Source organism: Monodelphis domestica, chromosome X (genome assembly GCF_027887165.1).
Source record: "Monodelphis domestica isolate mMonDom1 chromosome X, mMonDom1.pri, whole genome shotgun sequence".
In the NCBI taxonomy this organism is placed as follows: Eukaryota; Metazoa; Chordata; class Mammalia; order Didelphimorphia; family Didelphidae; genus Monodelphis; species Monodelphis domestica.
The window spans coordinates 80,583,895-80,604,710 of NC_077235.1; the positions used below are offsets into that span (position 1 = coordinate 80,583,895).

The 20,816-nt window shown below is 41.1% G+C and overlaps 1 protein-coding gene across 1 annotated transcript in view; it reads left to right on the forward strand.

Moving 5' to 3' along the window:
* The window catches only part of COL4A6 (collagen type IV alpha 6 chain), a 216,767-nt gene that overhangs the window by 93,837 nt on the left and 102,114 nt on the right, over window positions 1-20,816 (forward strand). The window contains exons 25-29 of the mRNA XM_056809860.1: window positions 2,346-2,514; window positions 13,884-13,976; window positions 14,191-14,295; window positions 16,209-16,306; window positions 17,393-17,543. Of these exons, the coding sequence (XP_056665838.1) occupies window positions 2,346-2,514; window positions 13,884-13,976; window positions 14,191-14,295; window positions 16,209-16,306; window positions 17,393-17,543 (616 nt within the window). The remainder of the gene's footprint in view (window positions 1-2,345; window positions 2,515-13,883; window positions 13,977-14,190; window positions 14,296-16,208; window positions 16,307-17,392; window positions 17,544-20,816) is intronic.

Here is a 20,816-nt window from a genome sequence, read left to right on the forward strand (position 1 = left end):
GGAAGGTGGGGCCACACTCTATGATAGTCGTAGTAGCTAACATTTAGATAGCACTTACTATGTGCCAGAGACAATGCTAAGCAATTTACAATTATTATCTCGTTTAATTCTGACAACAGCCCTGGGAGGTACATGTGGTTATGATGTCCATTTGACAGATGAGGAAACAGAGGCAAGCAGAGATGAAGTGACTTGCCTAGCGTTGTACAGCTAGGAAGTATCTGAGGCTGGATTTGAACTCAGGCCCTCTTGACTCCATTGTGCTATCTAGCTGCACTTAAGAACAGTTCTTAAAAGGATGAACTCATTATTAGAAATAAGAGATCTACAGAGACTATGAAGGCACTTCTTACATTTGGGGTTATTGGGGGACAGTGGGAGCTTCTTTTTCTCACTTGGGGTACTATACCGTTAATATTTGACAAAGACAAGCCTGGACTCCTTTTTAAACCTTTGCCTTCCATCTTAGAATCAATACCAAGTATGAGTTCCAAAGGCTAGGCAATTAGGGTTGAGTGACTTGTCTGGGTCACAAAACTAGAAGTCTCTAAGGCCAGATTTGAACCTCAGACCCCTTGTCTCTAGGCCTGGCTTTCAATCCACTGAACCACCTAGCTTCCCCTTTCCTAGAATCTTCATCAGGTAAGATTGGGCTGAAGGGTAATCAAGTGACTCTAAATTGTGAGAGGCAAGTATGGAGTCAAAGGACCCAAGTTCAAATCCCAGTTCTGCCATTTACTAATTGCAGGATCCTGTCACAAGGCACTTTGTCTCCCTGGGCCTCAGTTTCTTCACCTGTAAAACTAGAGCAACTTTACTAACTAGCCTCTGAGGATTGTTCTAGCTCGGCTCTTGGATCCTATGAACTATGAATATTGAACAGACATAAACAGAAAATTGATTACAAAGTTAAGCTGATGCCTATTTCATGATATACAAAATTGTTTTTGTGCTGCAGGCAGATTAGGCGTAAATGGCAAGCTGTTCAGGTAATGATTACAATGATGGCTCCTTTAATATAGTCGAAGAATGCATTTCTTAGGTCATTCGGGCCAAGGGAATGGATGAGGCCTGAAGCCACTCGGGATAGTCCTAGACCAATCGCCCCAAGGTGCCTAGACCTCTCCGGCATCAGGAAGAAGCTGCCCATGGCTCAGGGGTCTTAGCTCCTGGCTAACTGCTAGGCTAGTCTTGTAGCTATTGGGAGCCCCTCTACGTGGTTAGACACCTATGTTGGTAGGGCCACACTTGGTAGAGTGTGTCTTTCTCCACCGGAAATAGGCCTGATGAGGCCATTGAGGCCTAAACATAAAAGTGCATGGAGTAGAGGGCCAGGCTGCATGCTGGCATACCCAGAGGTGGTACTACTATAACTTGCCCTTCCCTTGAAAGGCAAGCTTGGAAGGAGGAAGCAAAGTAAGGGCCAACTTACATCTTTATATGGGAAAGGGGTGGGGAAACAGACTTGCTTTCTTTTGCCCCTCCGCCCGTTTACCTTTATACACAGAAAATAAACCAAGGGATGTGATTGGAGAGAATAGCCCACGTATTCCACTCCCCCCCCCCAAACACACACACACACACACACACACACACACACACACACACACATTATTTCTCCAACTAGACATTAATTTGTATTAACTAGCAAAGCTCATGGGGGTAGTTCAGGGTTCTTAGTCATTCACAGCTTGGTGTGAATTTATTTAATCAGCCTGCTTTCCTGTCATCTAGCTGAGGAATGGGAGTTTGGAATGGTGGGAGAGAATGGGTTGTGGCCATTTGGAAGCAATAGGGTCTAAAGGCAATGTGGTATGGGGGAGAGGGCAATGGCTTGGGAGTCAAGAGGAAGGATCTGGATTTGAATCCCACCTTTGCCCCTTCTTACCTTTAGTAGTGAACACTGGTTCTGGACTCAAAGGACTCAGGTTAAAATCCCATCTCTGACAGCTCCTACCTGTGTGACCTTGGACAAGTCACTTCTCTTTCCTGAGCCTCAGTTTCCTTGTCTGTAAAACAAGTAGTTGTATTTGATAGCCTCTAAATCCATGATTCTGTGGTCCTCCTGCAGGGCCTTGGGGAGCATGCTGTCATGGTGGGGTTGGGGTTTTAGTTTATCTAGGGGTTTGGGAATAGAGGGAAGATCAAAAAGAGGAGCTGGGAAAGGTTGCTCTAATTGAGAGGTCTGGAATCACTGCAGAGTAAAATGAATAACTTGTAACATGTAGAGATAGACAGCTTAGCAGGAACTGTGCTGGTGCCCATCATTCACTTGGAGTCAGCTGTATCATTGTGACTATAACCATTAAGGCTTTTGTTTTGGTTTTCTATCTTTTCCTTTTCAGGGTGGCTTTGCTTTGAAAGGTGAAAGGGGTCTCCCTGGGAAGCCAGGTTTGCCAGGACTCCCTGGGAACAGAGGACCCGTGGGTCCTCCTGGTATGGGCCCACCAGGCCCTGTGGGTGAAAAAGGTTTCCTAGGCATGGCAGGAAATCCAGGGCCCCCAGGAGTCTCAGGTAGGTTCAACTGGGTTTTACCTTGATGTTGGTCAAGGTTTTAGTTTATCCAACAGCTCATTGTCATGAAAACGCCCTCCAGTGGCTCAGTTCAAGGCCCATCTAGGCCTTCTGTCATGGAGGGAATTGAATTCCTCCAGCCGCTCATCAGCCGTTCATGGAGGATCTACTCAAGATGCTAGAAGCTATTCTGATGATCTAACATTCCTTGGAGACCAGTGGCGTCTCTGGGTTGTTGTTTAGCTGTTAACTCCTCCCTCTCGCTATGACCAGTCCATTTCCTTTTCCAAACTGGCATTTCCTGAATGGCATCTCTTGCTTCTTGTGTGCAACTCATTGTTGGCAACTTTCTTCTTCCATAACTGTCTTGCTTGTTCTTTGGGTCGCCTCCAATTTCAGTTCTTCTGGGCCTGGCTCACCTGTTTCTTAATTCACAGCAACCATAAAACAGCAGTGAAAAGTTTTGGTATTGAAGACAATCTTCAGTGTGAGATAACTCGGTATCGTTGAAAGCATTGACTTTCCCAAAGGCAGTTCAACCTCCTCTTTTGCTCCTGTTCAATTCTACACCCAGCTCACTGGGTATCTTCAGTGCCTATTCAAGTATACTCTCTCCCTCACCCTCCTCTCCCTCTCTCCTCTCTCTCCCTTTGTCTCTTTCTCTCATCTCTTTACACACACACACACACACACACACACACACACACACACACACACACACACATGAGTGTGTGCATTTTATTTTTTAAGACCCTTACCTTCTGTCTTAGAATTGGTACTAAGTATTGGTTCTAAGGCAGGTGAGAGATAAGGGCTAGGTGATTGGAGTTAAGTGACTTGCCCAGGGTCACACAGCCAGGAAATGTCCGAGGGCAGATTGTATATATATATATTTTTTTTTCCTATACATTTGGCTTGCCTCTGAAGCTTTACTAGTTGAACTCTCATCTTCTCTTGCCCAGAATCAGGCTTCTACAACACTTTCCATCCAAAAGAGATGAACAGACAATTTTTCATAGAAAAAAATCTAAGCTAACAATAACCATATATGAAAAATACACATCCTGGAGAGTTGGTCCTGCCATTTTGGGGAGCAATTTGTAAATTTGCTCCCAAAGTCACTAAATTGGGCATACCCTTTGACTCAGTGATACCATTGTCTCTGATGCTTATACCAAAAAGAGGCTAAAGAAAGAGGAAAAGTACCCAAATTACAAAAGTGTTTATAACAACTCTTTGCAATCACAAACAACTGGAAACTAAGTTGGTATCCATGCACTGGGAGATGGCTAAACAAATTATGGCAGTCATATATGTCATGGAATACTAATAAAGTATAAGAGATGATGAACGGGGTGGTTTCAGAAAAAACCGAGAAGACTTGTATGAAGTGTGCAGAGTGAAGCCAGCAGAACCAGGAGAATGATTCTGACAATAATAACATTGTAGTCATGTCACCATACCCTCCTCTTATTCCTTTTATGTAGAAGTTCTTTTCTTTCATTATAGTATAATCTCCTTAAAGGTACAGACTATTTTTCTTTCTTTTATTTTTGTATCCTTAGCACTTTAACACAGTGCCTGGCACATAGTAAACACTTTATAAAAACCATATCATCCACTCATTCATCATTCGTTTATGGTCTGACTCCATGGGCCGCCTATCAGTCTGGACTGTCGCCATTCTTCATCCATTTGTTTTTTCCTGTGGGGATTATTAGGCCAATCTCTTTTGAATGATTTCTTACCTTCATCAAGGAGGCGTTTTCATATTCTGTAGTTTGTGGTAACCAACACCTCATCCACAAGGAATAGCATTTTAAAGACTTCCTCATTTATAGGTCAACAACTGAACAGGCTTACTGTGTGGCAGACATTCTGCTAAGTCCTGGGAATACAAATAGAAACAGAAAAGAGACAATCCTTGCTCATAAGGAGCTCACATTCTAATTGGGGAAAACAATACATAAAAAGAAGCTAAAGAGTAGAGGTGGGAAGGAGAAGAAATCCTTTGGGGATAGAAGGAGCAAGTCCATAGAGACAGGACTGGAACCTAGCAGAGATGAATACAGATTCCTTTCTAGGGAATCTTTCTTCCATTTGGACTTTGCCTTGGAAATCTTCCTCAACAGCGGTAGGCATGTTTGGCAAGCCAACCTCCCCCTGTTTTATGCCATCATGTGGGTATGGAAGAGCTATGAATTGTAAAAATTAAAAATAATGTCAAATAATTAAAATGTTATATTTTAAGGGGTTTATTAATGATCATTAGAAATCAAAGAATAAATAGGATACAAAATAAAGATCATGTGCCCATGGCTGATTAACCCATTTAAAATCCCTAGAGCTTAGCTTACCCACCACCACCATGCTGGCTAAAAGCCCAAGAAAGAAGCCCAAGAGGACCACCCACTTGCTAATATCCTCTGTCTACAGGAAGTATGTAATGACAGGAAGTTAGTAGGCTCCTGGGAAATGTAGTTCTTTTTTTAAAAAAACCCTTACCTTCCGTCTTGGAGTCAATACTCTGTATTGGCTCCAAGGCAGAAGAGAGGTAAGGGCTAGATCATGGGGGTCAAGTGACTTGCCCAGGGTCACACAGCTGGGAAGTGTCTGAGGCCAGATTTGAACCTAGGATCTCCCGTCTCCAGGGCTAGCTCCCAATCCACTGAGCTACCCAGCTGCCCCCATAGTTCTTTTTTAAGGTAACAGACTTTCAATTACACATTCCCTCTGAGATCCATGGAAGACTAATCTCTCCAATGGATCTTGTAAATGTAACCAACTTTGAAATTACAATAATTTGAGGATAAGAAGAAAAGAGAACAAAACCAATGGTTGTTAGGCACATTGACAAAAAGCCAGTTAGGAGGCTGTCCCCTTCCGCCATAAGAGTATACATACAAAACAAATGCATTTAACCCCACACAGTTCAAATCACCACATCCCAAAGTTCACGCTGGATCTTCTGGTGCAGCATGTAGTCTGTGTAGGCATCTTCATGGCGCCTTCTCCAAACAGTTCACTTTCTGGATTCGGAGAGGTAGCATGTTTCTTAACCTAAAATTACTCTCAAAAGAATTTAAACTTTGCAATTTAGAATAATAATAATACATCCCCCCTCCCTGAAGAGGGTGTTGAAAAACACAGGGATCACTTAGGAATGCATGCCTGAGTTATGAGGTATATGAATTAATTGGCAAGAGAAATAAAAAACATCAAAAATCCAAATAAAAGAGAAAAGATAACTTTTGGATGAAATATAGACTTTCAAAGTCTTATGTGTAAAAATTCTAAGTAAAAGAAAATAAACCTATAACAGGTCCTTGAATCAGGACCCAATTAAAATGATTTTCTGTTCCACAAGTCTGTAGGACAAAATGCAGTAATATTTCACTTACCCATTTGCAGCCAAGACTACAGGAAGTTGCCATATTATAAGAGAAAAAAATGGGACTAGATTATAGGAGCAAATGGGAGCCAGGATGGAGCCAGAATAATCAATGTCATGTATTTTATATAGAGTGTGTGATACAAGGAAGACATGCATTTAACACATGTTAAACAGCCTCAACCTTAAGTCTCACACATGATTAAGTCCTTGTGCTCTTTGCGCAGAATGTCATCAATCCACGTAGAATTGGTGTGGTCTCTTTGACCTTGTGCTCTATTGGCACTATGCAAGTAGCTTTGTGCTTATTTAGCACTCTGCAATAGCTCTTTTTGTATTCCCTTCTCCTGGAATCAGACAGAATCATTTAACAAAGTTCCATAATGTTTTAAACAATCAGTGACACCATTTTTATAGTCTAAAGCTTTTTGGGTATGTATTAATATTATAGCAAACATATATTTTAACTTATATTACTGCAAAATCAAAAAAGTTAGAGAAAATCTTCTCAATACTGGTGACATGTGCTTCAAATACAAAAAGGAGAGAAAAATAGAACTGAAATAGTATATTGCACATGCAAGCAAAAACAACAATAAAAAGTTAAAAAAAATATATATATATAGCTTACAACCATTGACACACTGTGTCGCCTTAGGAAAGGTAGAATACAAAGGTTTCTCACCCCAAAATGAGATCCATTTCCTTTTCAAATTTGGCCATGATCCACTGTTTACAAAGTAACAGTTTTAATAAAGAATAATAGTACAACAGGTAATGCACATTCAGGAAGTATCAAAATCCCCAAAGTTATAATAGCCCATTTAATGACAATAGCAAACAAGTCCACTATCATGTTTTACATGAGTCTGCTGTATGACACTTAAAGCTAATGTATACTTGTCACAGGTTTTTTATGTGTAGTAAATCTTTCAACCTTGTTTGAGATATTTTTAAACAAAGTAAAACTTATTTGGGTCTAGAACATTACTAAGAAATCTATATTTTTCTGGTGGAAGTAAATTAAACTGAAGAGTTACAAATGAGAGATGCTCCCTCTTGGGAGCCATCCAGGGGTACCATGCCCTAGGATCAACTTCCCAGCTTCTTTGGTATGAGACTGTTATGTCCCATCCATTCACATTTTTATAAATGTGGGAAGTGGGGATTATAATTGTACTTCACTTCAGCTACTAAAGTGGACCCTTTACCTCTTGCTACAAATAACTCAGAGGTAGGCAAAATGATCAGTCAGAGTTGTTAAAAAATTTAAATCATGTCTAAAGACCCCTTAAAATCAATTTGAGATACTTAGCTCATTAAATTTATCAAAGGTTATTAACCAGATTGATGGAGACCAATCCATTATCTGTGTGACAATTTACAAAGCCAAAATGGAAGAAAAAGCTGTTTTTATATGGGCTTATTCAATATTTGCTCAGTATAGTTATAGGGGAAAGGTAACAGAATATAACAGTAGTTAAAACACAGTAGATTAAACTGATTCAGTGTAACAGAATAGTATTGAATACATTAATATATGAACTTAAAATCAACCATATTAAATCATAAACAAAACAATCAGCAAAATACAATGAAATACAGAGACTTTTATAAAACATTGAAATCTGAAAGGGCTTAAAATTTCACCTCCAAACTCTTTAAAGTTCCTTTTTCTATCCATTCAGATTCCATTTGTCAGAACTGTGGGATTTCCCATAGCAAGGGTTTGGAGAATCTCAAACTGGATGAATCTTAAAGACTGGTCAGGCTCAAATGGCAAAGGGTTATAGGAAGATGGATTTCTCCCCTGAATCTCAGGCAAGATAATTGAAAGGAATAGTGCATTCATGAATGGTAGAAGCTGTTTGAAATGGGCAAGGTACTGCTCTTTCATAGATACACCATGCTTCTAATTTACTTCCGAATAACTTTCTTCTTCCCTTCCCCCCATTACATTTCAATGTAAAATGCTAGTTTCCCAAGCCACATGGAGAGGAAAATACACCCCAGTTTTTACCAGGTACCCAGAGAGCGGCTCCAAGTTTGTGAATTCTGAAGATACAGCGGCAGCTACCAGCAGGAATGAAGTCAAGGTCAGAGTCAAAGATGGAGCAGGAGTAGGACTAGGACCAAGCAGCATCGGCAGCAGCAACCAAAGGCAGCAGTGAGGAATGAGAAACATGGGCTCAAGCAGATTGGCAAGAGAGTTCCTCAAACTAGTATTAGCCAGTAGGGAGGGCAACCAGCAAAAAATAGGGGAAAGAAAAAAACACACAAAAAAACCAACAAACCAGTAGAAGCAGGGCTGCACCTCAGGTAGAGAGTTCAGAGTTCGGGGGGGGGGGGGGTGGCGAAAAGCCTTGGCAGGAGAAACGTGACTTAAAAAAATTTTATCTAGGCTATCTTGAAAAAAATTGAGGGTTTTTTCTCATCCCTTCATGGTTGCTAAAAACTGTAAAAATTAAAATTAATGTCAAATAATTAAAATGTTATATTTTGAGGGACTTATTAATGATCATTAAAAATCAAGGAATAAGGAGGATACAAAATAAAGCCACGTGCCCAAGACTGATTAGCCCATTTAAAATCCCCGGCACTTAGCTTACCCAACCCATGCTGGCTGCAAACCCAAAAAAGGCCCACGAGGACCACCCATTTGCTAATATCCTCTGACTACAGGATGTATATAACGGAAGGAAGTCAGTGGGCTCCCAGGAAATGTAGCCCTTTTTTAGGGTAATAGATTTTCAATTATACAGAATCATCGAGCAAAGTTCTCTCTATGGTATGGCTGCATCTCTCAGAGAATCTTGTCTAAATTCTACCTGCCCAGCATCTTGGTCTTCAAGGTTGCCTTTTGCTCTGCACCATCAACTCTTTCTAAGACTCAGTGAACAATAAACTTGGTGTTTTCTGTACCTCTTATTCAGTTGTGTATGAAGATGTTCTCTGCTGAATAAATCATTTGCAAAAGCCTGTTTGCCTGTTCCTTCTTATTTATGTCAAGGATACCCTTCAGAATGAGGGGATCTTAGATCTAGAGCAGCATGTCACCTCAGATGCTCAACTCCTTATTGTACATATGGACTAACTGAGGGCTAAAAAAGGGCTTGCTCAAGGTCCTGCAGAGAGTAAATTGTCAGAGGCAGGAGTGCCAAGTGCCAAAAGAATAATTCTCACAAAGATTTTGTGGACATGAAAAAGTAGGCATATGGGTCAGTATTTGTTGACTTCCTTTCACTTCCTTGCCTTTTTATTTTGGAAATAATACTCTCTGTGATAATTTTTCCCTTGCCATTCAGTATCTTCTTCTCTTTCAGATATCTTGAAAGTCAATCTCTTGATGCTTTTAAAATTATGTCACTTACAGCATGGGTTTATTCTGGGCATTCATGGTCTATTCCAGCTGCTTCTCCCTCTTTTTAAAAATTATCTTTGGTGTCATTTCTACTTTCTCATAGAACACGTTGGGAACTGAGTAGTTTGAATCGAAATGTGGTGGTTCCACTGTTGTTGATGAAAATAGTTTGTTATAGACATGCTAACAAATCTGTTTCATTTTGGTGTGTCTGTGGCCCTCTTTCCAGTTTCATCTATAAATGCTCTGGGGATGATGTGGCCTAGTTGGTCTCAAGCCAAACTTCCTGCAGATTTCTTTTCCTTTCCATCACTCTTCACCCTTCTATGATGTACTACTGCTTATGATCTTTTAAAAAATGTTTTATTGATGCTATTTTTTCATCACTGTCATTTGTCAGTAACCGTCCCTAATACATCTCTCCCTTATAACAGAGACAGTAAAGCAGAACAAACCAGTACATTAATATCTGTACACCTCTACCTCCCAAGAAATAGAAATTGAAATATCTTTTAGTATTGGTTTCTTTTACATTGTTAGGGTAATTATGTATTTTTCCTCTTTTAAAAAAATTAGTTTTATTGATATTTCATATTGAGGTCATTTCTGAATATTACCTCTTCCCAACTTATTTTGAGTCTCTCTCAAAAGAGAAATGCCAGCTACAGCAATTAGACACAAAAGAGAATTTGAGGAAATAGCAAAGGCAAAGGTGACGTTGGTCCTGTAACAGAAAAGTACAGTAACTTTGTCTCATTACGTAGGCAATATCGTATTCCCATAGCATGGTCTCCACTCTTACCTCTCTACCAAAACAGAGAGAGAGTTTCATCATCTGTTCTCCAGATCTAATATTTATCATTATAATTAGAGTTTGACTTTCTTTTAATATTTTCATTGTTTACATTATTGTAGTCATTGGGCATATCTTCTTCAAGGTTTTGCTTATTTCACTATGCATCTGTTCATATTGAACTTCCCATCCTTCTCTGTATTTTTCATATTCATTATTTCTTAGAGTATAATAATATTATGTTACATTCATATATCACAATTTGTTGAGCTATCCATCATTAATGGACATCTTCTTTGATTCTAGTTATTTTTTTTAAACTACCACAAAACTACCACATTAAAACTAAAGTGTTGCAATGATATTTTGCTATATTTGGGACCTTTCCCTCCCTCTTTGACTTCTTTGGGGCATATGCCCCGCAGTGGTATAGCTGAGTCAGAGGATAAGAACAATTTAGTCACTTTTCTCACATTGGTCCTTATTGTATGTTTTAAAAACCTTACTTAGAATCAATATTTGTATTGGTCCCAAGGGAGAAGAGCATTAAGGGCTGGGCAATGGGGATTAAGTGAGTTGCCCAGTCACACATCTAGGAAGTATCTGAGTTCAGATTTGAACCCAGGACCTCCTGTCTTTATACTTGACTTTCTATTCACTGAGCCATTTAGCTGCCCCCAGATCCATATTGTTTAGAGAAGAATTAGAACACTTCAATAACAATTCCTCCAACATTGACTATTTCCATTTGTTGTCATTGCCAATTTTCTGAGTGTAAGGTAAAAAACGTTAAGAGTTATGTTAATATGTACTTATTATTAGTGGGGAATTTTTTCATACAATTTTTAGTAGTTTGCATTTTGGGGGAGAAATTGTATGTATCCCTTCATCAATTACCTAATGAAGAACAGATCTATCTAGCCATATAATTTGTATCAGTGTATTTCATATGTGTCTTGGATATCAGTCTTTTATATGAAGATTTCCACCTCCATAGACATTTCATTTGTTATTCTAATTACTTTGATTTAATTTGTGCAAAAACTTTGACCATTTTCGGTAATCAGAATTGGCTATTTTATCTTTTGTGACCTTCATCCCTTGTTTACTTTTGAGCTTTCTGAAAAACCAAAAATCTGAAAGATGCCGCCTTTAACTCTCCTCCAATTTTTTATGGGACCATTTCTATTTAAGGCCCCCATCCATTTGGAACTAATTGTGGTATATGGTGTAATGTTGGTCAGAACCTAATTTTTTGCCAAACTGCTTTCTTGTTTTCCCAGATGTTCTGGTTAAATAAGGAGTGCTTACCCCAAAAGTTATGTTTTGGGGTTTAATGAACCTAGACTGCTTTGTTCAGTTGTTTCTGGGTCTTTCTTACCTAGTCTGATCTAATGACCAGTTTTTCTGTTGTAATTAGTACCAAAGAGTTTTGATGATCACAACTTTATGTAGTTTGTGATCTGGTAATGCCAGCCTTTTTTTATTCCAACTTTATTCATTGTTTCCATTAAGATTATTGACCTATTATGGCTCTTTCAAATGAGCTTTGTTATTATTTGATTTAGTCTTATAAGTGAACTCCATTAGATATAGTGCCATAGTTTTCATTTTATTGGTGCAGCCCATCTATGACCAATGAGTATCTTTCCAATTTTTTAAGCCTTACTTTATTTCTGTAGAAAGTGTTTTTGTAATTGTAATCATGTAAGTCTGGGGTGTGTCTCATTAAGTTAACTTCCAAATTTTTTTTATGTATTTCGTACTTCCTCTGAAGTTACTTCTTTCTCTTTCTGTTCTTTGTTAGCAATATACTGAAAATGAGATTGTTTTGTGGGCTTATTTTGAATCTTACTATTTTACTGAAGCTGTTAATTGCTTGGATTAATTTTTCTTGTTGATGAATGCCCAAGATTTTCTAAGTAAACCATCACGTTGTTTGGAATGTTCCTGCCTCCTCATCCCCTGTGCTAGTCCCTTAATTTCTTTTGTGCATCTAATTGGTATAGTTGACATTTCTCTCATTATATCAAATTAGAGAAGAGGCTCTGGACATCCTTGCTTTATCCTCATTCTTAGTGGGAAAATTTCTTCTTTTTCTTTATTACAAAGAGCACTAGCTTTTATTTTACATAGGTACTGTTTTTCATGCTGATGAAAGGTCCTACACCCAAGCTTTTTTGTGCTTTTGTTATAAATGAATGCTGTATTTTTTCAAAGACTTTGTCCGCAGCTACAATGAAATAATTGTGTGATTTGTATTAAAGTTGTTAATATAATTTCTTTATAATTTCCCTTATGTCAAACCTCAAATCCTAATAGAAATCAAACATGGTTATTTTTTTTTATTTCGTGAACTATAGCCTCTTTGCTGTTATTTTTACTGCTATCTTTTGTTATATTCGTGACTGTCATTCCTTCAAGGTATTTCCCTAGATCACTTCTGCCCTTCAGAGCCAGACTCCTAGAAAGGGTTATCAATACTGTTTCTTCAACTGTGAAATCTCTTGTAATTGGGAGTGAAACTCCCTTATCCCGGGTTATCTTTGATCTCTTACCTGTTAAACCCAACAACCTTTTCTCAGTTCTCATTATTGTCCTCTCTTATCCTTTCATGCTATTATCATCTCTTCCCTCCTCCTAGGCAGTTATAACACTGCTTTCTTTGGGATCTCTTCCTGCTTTCCTGACTCTGCTTCTTCTTAAATTTCCTTTGCTTGTCAATCATTGCTTTCTTGGCTCCTAACCAAGAATAGTCCCCAAAGAGCTCAGTCCCTGGGCTCTTCTCTCTCTCTCTCTCTCTCTCTCTCTCTCTCTCTCTCTCTCTCTCTCTCTCTCTCTCTCTCTCTCTCTCTTTTTCCCCCTTCCCCCTGCCCCTGCTTGTTCTCTCTCTTCTCCTCTCCCTCCATTTCTGTCTCTCTGACTGCCTCCCTCCATCCATCTCTATCTATGACTCTGTCTTACTTGGTAATGCCATCAACTCCTATAGACTCAATTATAATCTCTCTACAGATGACTCAAATCTGCATATCCAGCCTTCCTCTTTCTCTGGAACTCTAGTCTCATATTATCAACTGCCTACTGTACACTTTTGCCTAGATGATCCATAGGCATTAAAAATGCAACATTGCTGAGGACAGCTAGTTGGTTCAGTGAATAGAGAGCCAGATATGGAGATGGGAGGTTCTGGGTTCAAATCTGATCTCAGATACTTCCTAGCTCTGTGACCCTGGGCAAGTCACTTAACCCCAATTGCCTAGCCCTTAACTGCACTTCTTCCTTTGGAATTGATATTTAGTATTGATCCTAAGACAGAAGGTAAAGGTTTTTTTAAAAAAAAGCAACTGAGATGATCGTGTAGCCAAAATGAGGAACTGCTGATGGGCCACTGGAATCCTCACAATGTTAGAGGAACTGGGTGAAGTCCTGTTCTGGAGGAAGTACTATTGGGAGGATATGGACAAGAGGCTCATAGTTTGGGTGGTGATCAGCATGCAGAAGGCATGCCTACCTCAATTAGATCACATCCATTTTAGAGGAATTTTTAAAAATTCTTTATTGATTATTTAATTTTTTAACCTTTACCTTCTATCTTAGGATCAATACTAAGTATTGATTTCAAGGCAAAAGAGCAATAAGGGTTAGGCAGTTGGGGTTAAATGACTTGCCCGTGATCATCTGAGACCAGATTTGAACCTAGAACCTTTCATCTCTAGGCCTGGTGCTCTATTCACTGAGCCACCCACCTGCCCCATGATCATTTAATTTTGTTTAAGGAGAAACTCACCAGGCCCTCAGTCACATGAATGCTTTCTCGTTTTCAGGTACCAAAGGTGATCCAGGTCCGACTCTATCCCAACCAGGGCCACCCGGCTTGCCTGGCCTACCCGGCAGAGATGGTGATGTGGGTCTTCCAGGTAGGAAAGGAAATTTGTATCACTCCAGAATCTATGCTTCTTGTCATCCCATAATCGATCTTCCTCAATGGAATAAAAGCTCCCTGAGGGCAGGAGACTATTCCATTTTTGTCTTTGTATCCTCTGTGAGTACTCTGAATGAGGGTGAATGCTTATTGATGAATTCATCTCATCTCTGACTTTCCCCTCTTAAAATGCCATTCTTTCCCCCCAGGTGATCCAGGGCTTCCGGGCATGCCAGGCTTGCCAGGAATCCCTGGTAGTAAAGGGGAACCAGGTAGCACTGGCATTGGTCTTCCCGGACTACCAGGCCCCAAAGGTATGTGGTAAATCCCTACCCTCCCTACCCCATTTCTTTTCAACAGGCTGCTGGTCTTAACCATGCTTCCCCTTCCTGTTCTTGGGAAGCCAATTTCTTGAGCCCTGTCACTGACAAGACACGAATCCACAGGCATATAATGAGGAAAACAAGCACACTTCTTGCACGTAAAAAGGAAGAGAATATTTTCTTTTGGCTGTGTTTCTCCTCTGAGTTTCTTAGGACTGTTGTTTTGAGGAATTGCCTGCAAATTCTGCTGTGTTCTCACAGCATTTGTTCTCTTGAAGTGGTTGAGCTGAAAACAATTCCCAAATGTATCCCTAAAGGGTTTGGGAGAGAGCAGATTTGATTTGTGTGCGTGTGATTTTGGGGATTGATTTTCTAGCTTTATTTACCAGAATGTTATGTGGGGAGTTAAGCTCTTTACACAGGCAGGCCTCAAATGGGAGGCGAAATGGTTCCAAATACTGTTTACATAATTCACTTCTTAGATGCAGCTGGATTTTAAAATTATAGCCCCTGTTTATTTTGTAAAAATTCTTAGTGTTATCTTTTGGTTTTACATCACCTTCATTTCTCACTGTCTGCCTTTCTCATCTTTTATCCAGAAAGCCACTCCTTGTAATAAACAATAGGAAGAAAGTGGGGGGGGGGAATATGGTTCAGTAAAACTAATCCACACAACAACCAAGCAAGCTCTTGCTCATAGGGATTCCCATTCCTGGGCCTCCACCTCTGCAAAGACGGGAGGATCCCATAACTCTTCTTTGGGTCTAAGCTCCATCATTATAGGGATGCAGGACTCAGTTATTTATTTATTTATTTGGGGGGGGTTCTTTTTATTTACATTGTCATCGTCATCATCGTTTATATCATTTCTCTAGTTTGGACTAGTTGACTACATCATTTCCTCTAAGTCTTCCCAATCTTCTAGGTCTTCATTGTATTCCTCATTTCTCCCAAGGCAGTAATATGCCATTACTTTCAATGTACCACAGTAGCCTTAGCCATTCTCCAAAATTGTTTCCAGTTCTTTCCATCAACCATGAAAAGTGCTGCTATAAATATTTTTGATAGGGAAAGAAGCTATGAATCAGTGATGGAGGAAACTTCTGGGTGAGGAAATACCTTTTATCAAGGCACCTTCTCTGTAATTTATAATCTGAGACAATTTCCTGAATCATGGCAGGTTGAATGACTTACCCAGGGTCACCCTGCCAGTATATGTAAGAGTTGAGACTGGAAATCAGGTCTTCCCGAGTCCAAGGCTAGTTCTCTCCCCACTATGTCACACTGTATATAATACCTTTCTTTGTGTCTGTCTTTGACTTCCTTGGGATATATGCCTGGCAGTAGGATCTCTGGGTCAAAGGGTATAGATGGTTATATCATTTTCTTACCAGAATTCCAAATTTGTAGCCCCCATTTTATTACATGAGCACAGTCACTATTATATTAAGTTTGGGTTGTAAAATAAAGTTGATTCTGTAGAGCTGTGTTGGCCAACCTATGGAATGTATGCCAGAAGGGGCTGCTCCCTTCCTCCTGTCCACATGCACCTGAATGACATTTCTCTCATCACCAGCAGTCCAATGGAAGCGCTTCCTCCCTCCCCTGTGTGGGGTAAGGGAGCAGCTCAGATGCAGTGTGAGGGTTGTGGTTTGGGCGCTTGGTCTCTAAAAGGTTAGCTATCACTGCAGTAGAGCATTCTTACCTAATAGAGTACTTGTTGGGGCCAATGTGTGGGCAGGGGGTAGGCATATGATCATGGGTCTCTTTTGGATATCAACTGAAAGGTTCTCTTCTTTGGGGCCAGAATGTGGGGAGGGGGTGGACATTATGAACATGAGTTTCCTTTGGATATCAACTGGAAGGTTCTCTCTTTGGGGGATTTATTATTACCTGTTTTTCAGGTTACCAAGGAATGCCGGGGCCTCGGGGACACCCTGGAACACCTGGAAGACATGGCCTACAAGGCCCTTCTGGGCATCCTGGCTTTCCAGGACCAAAGGTTTGGCTTCTTTTTTCTACTAGCTTTGATTTCCTCCTCTAGATTCTCTGTTACATATGTTGGGGTTGTCCTTTGTTTCAACCCATGAACCTCTAAAAATTGTCCCAGTGGTCATGTCAGGAGTATGGAGCTTCAGTGCCTGTTATTAGAATCCTCAGTTATCTGATCGGATGAATGAACAAAGATGTCTGGGCCATGTCAGTGAACCCTTGCCAGATGGCTTTCTAATGAGTATGGAGAACAGTGATGGATGTGTTTCTGAGACCTTCCCATGCTGGGGCCCACCCTCCCCACGCCATCAAGGACACACTACATACCACTGCAAGTGACTTTGCAACAGTTTAGCCTGACTTCTTGGAGGATGTTATCTCTGTCCCCTAATTATAGCTCCAATAATCTCAAAGGCCTTCTCAGCTTCCTAAGTTAAACCACAATGGTGTTTAAGTGACCAGGCTGTTGAAATGTTTTTCCCCATGCTGAATCTAAACTTCCTCTCATTCATCATTACTCTCTGCTCTGCAAGGGTAGACCAGCTGGCCCTGAGCCCTCAACCTCAGGACAAAGTCCTGTGTCAGTGTCCCCTCTCCTCACTTATCTCTTGCTTTTTCTGACACCAGTCCCCTTCCTGGAGCATGTTGGCTAACCTTGTGCTCATTCGCTTCTCCAGTATACCAATTATCTTCCTGCTTGTCTCTCTCACAACAAAATACCAATAATTTCTGAGTGGTAGCATGATAGCATGGATAGAGAACCAATGTTAGAATTGTGAAGTGAACAGAGGTTCAAATCTTACCTCTGCTACCTACTGGCTGGGTGACCCTGGGCGCTAACTGAGACATAACTTCTCAGTGCCTCCACGAGTGGGAATAGAGTTGAAGATGGGTGTCAGTAGAGAGAATTTCCACTCTGGGAGCTCTCTATGCCAATGAAATCAAAGAACAGAGATCCCTATTACCCTTGATCCTCCAGTATCAATGGTATGGTTACCTTTCTTCGGCATATCTATGGCAAGGAATAAATGCTAGGAAAACAATGCCTGACTTTGTTCTTTCCTGCCTTCCTCATTCCCACATGCTGATTCCCAAGGGAGAGCCAGGGGTTGGCCTGCCTGGGCCACCTGGGCTTCAGGGACTCCCAGGTCTCAAAGGAACACCTGGTCCAAGAGGCAGCACTGGTTTCCCAGGACCCTCAGGCACTCCAGGGCTCCCTGGCTTGGATGGGCTGGCTGGACCAAAAGGTATGGAGTCTACTGTTTCTGGTTAATTTGTTGAGTTTTTTGTCTTAGGGAGGTTTATGTGGGGAATATCCCAACCAGCTGAGGGTCCAAGTTTAGAGGACTAACCAACCATCTCATTTTACATATGAGGAAACTGAGGTCCACGGAAGTAAAGGCACTTGCCCAAGGTCATGCATAGAATATTTGATAGAAAGAACCTAGAAGGGACCTCCAAGGCCATCTATTCCAAATGCCCCATGTTACAAGGGAGGAAACTGAGGTCCTGGGAGGGGAAGTGACTTGCCCAAGGTTGCATAGAGAGTATGTGAGAGGGCCAAAAATCAAATCCTGGCCACAAATTGTTTTTACCATAGCATCACAGTGCCCCATCCTTGGTTTCCCTAGGTATGCATGGGAGTAGTGACAATTTAGCTGCTTTAACATGTCTTTATTGATTTCAAAAGATTTAAAGATTCTCTTCTTGCCCACCCCCTCCCTGGGCCCAAGCTAAGGGGAGGCTGCAGTTCCTTGGAGCCAGTAAGGTGTCCGACCCATGCTATGGAGTCCCCTGTCACTCCAGGGAGGACCCCAACCAAAGACCACCTCCCATTCTTGCTTAAAACCACTTGTTAAACTTTCTTCTCTTGTTTAAACAGCCCGAGACTCCATGACCCGCAACACTCAATGAGCTCCCCCAGCTGCAGAATTGTGATTTCAGTGTTACAAATCCAGAATTTCCAAATGACAAACTGCGTAACCAATGACCTTCTCCTTCTGTGAATTCCATACTCCCTTGTATTATCTATTTATAGCCTGACCTTGAGAAGGAGGTTTGAGGCCTAGTTGAGAACGACGGGTACCTGACTGGGCTCTTTGACCAGTCGGAAGAGAGAAATTCCTCAAAGGAATCCTTCTGTAATACTAAGAGAAGCAGGAGTACTAGGCTTGGAATCAAGAGTGGCCCCTCCATTCTCCCCTCTGCTTCCTACTCGCTCTATGATCCTGGAGGAGCATAGGAACACACACTTAGAGGACTGAAAGAGACTTCAGTGGCATTTACTTCCAACTGATCCCCAGTCCCCACTAAAGCATGCTGCTTGAAGACCCTTACCTTCCTGAGGCAGTCCGTCCCACTTTGGAGGAGGTCTCATCATCAGGAAGGTTTACATTTGCCTTCTTAAAAATTCTACTCGTTGCTCCTGGTTCTGCTGTCTGAGCTTAAACAGAATAAGTCTGATGATTCATTCACGTGCTTAATTACATCTATCCATCCCCTGAGCCTTCTCTTCTTCAGGCTAGACATCCCTTGTTCCTCCAACATCAATGGTCAGTGAAGGGGTGTCTAGGTCAATCAGTGGAAGAGAACTAGGCCTGGAGATGGGAGGTCTTGAGTTCAAATTTGGCCTTGGACACTTCCTAGCTGTGAGATCCTGGGCAAGTCACTTAAACACAATTGCCTAACCCTTATTGTTCTTCTGTCTTGGAACCAATAGTTGAATAAATTCTAAGATAGATGGTAAGGTTTTTTTCAATGAGAAGAAATAGCCAGTGAACATTTATGAAATGCATAGTATGTGCCAGGCACCATGCTAAATGCTAAGATGCAAAGAAAAGCAGAAGACAGCCCCTCTCTTCAAGAGCTCACAGTCTGATGGGAGAAAGCGGCCTATAAAAAGAAACTAGAGAAGTGGAGGAGAAGAAAGGGCTTCTGAAGTCCTGTAGCAAGATGGGGAATGATGAAGTGTCTGCCTTGGAGCCCCTCCTTAAGTAGAGGATCTGGAAAGATTTCTCCTCCCTCCCTCCACTGTCTCTAATCAGGAGAGACAGGCTGAGAGGGCCGAAGTGTTGAGGGGGACTGACTTTCAGAGTTGATTTGATCTTGCAGGGACATCAAGTTTCTGGGGATGGTGAAGTCCATGTCAGCAGTCAGGTGGGAAATGATGAGGTGCCTACCTGAGCCCTTTCTTTACATAGAGGATTCCAATAGGGTATGAACCCAAGGCCTTTCACCCTCATGGCTACCACCTCTCTACCTTATTTCTGTCTTTCCTAAATTGTGGTAGCTAGAACTGAACAGAAAACTCCAAATGGCATCTGACCAAGGACTCTAGATCTCCAGACCTTGTGCCCCTCCTGATGCAGCCCAAGATCACTTTCACTTTCTTGGCTATCCCATCACACTGAGCTTTCAGTGTCTTATGGCCCTCAGGCTTTTGCATACTCCATACTTCCCTCTAGTATGCTCTTTACAAATGTTTAACAAGATTAACTGATGGTTTTATCGATTTCTTGTTTGGAAAGTTGGTTTTTTGCAAACACAGAAGATTTGACCTTTATCTCTATAAAATAGAAGCTTATTCAGTTTGGCTCAGTGTTCAAGATGTCTTTGGATCCTGGTGCTTTTTCGTTGGGTGGGTTTGGTATCTGATAGACATGTCACCTCTCCTGGCCTACATCATTGCTAGAGATGTTAAATGCTTAGATCACCCGGGACCAAGCACAGCTCCTGGAGCATCTCTACTGGAGCTCTAGCAAAGTTGATACCAAATGACTAATAACTCTTGTTTGAGGCTGGTCATTGAACCAGTTCTAGCTCTGTCTAACTATACTATCATCTAGCCCACATTTCTCTGTTCACACAGAAATGCCTTGAGAGACTTTTTTAAATGTTTTCCCCAAACTCACGTAAACTACATCGGTAGTGTTCTTTTCACCTACCAGTTTATTAGCTGTTTCAAGAAAAGAAACGAGGTGAGTCCAGTATGCCCCATTCCTGATGAAACCTTACTGGCCCTTTATCATCCCCACTTCTATTTATCTCTGGTCACTAACCACCTCTTTTAATAATTCATTCTAAAAGACATCTATCTAGGTGGCTCAATAGCCAGAGTCAGGCCTGGAGATGGGAGGTCCTGGATTCAAATTTGACCTCAGACACTTCCTAGCTGCATGACCCTGGGTGAGTCACTTCACCGCACTGCTTAGCCCTTGTCACTCTTCTGTTTGGAATCAACGCACAGTACTGAAGATAAGGGTTTAGAAAAATCTGGCCTCAGACACTTCCTAGCTGTGTGATCCTGGGCAAGTCACTTATCATCATTTCTTCTACCTTGGAACCACTATACAGTATTGATTCTGAGATGGAAGGGAGGATTTAAAAGAAAACAAGCCACTCTAGACTGTTCCTAGAAACTGAAGTCAAGCTCACTTATCTCTAGTTTGCAGATGCTCTTCTTTTTTTCTTTTTGGGAAAACGGGATATTTGTTCTCACCCAGTCATGCAGTATCTCTCCT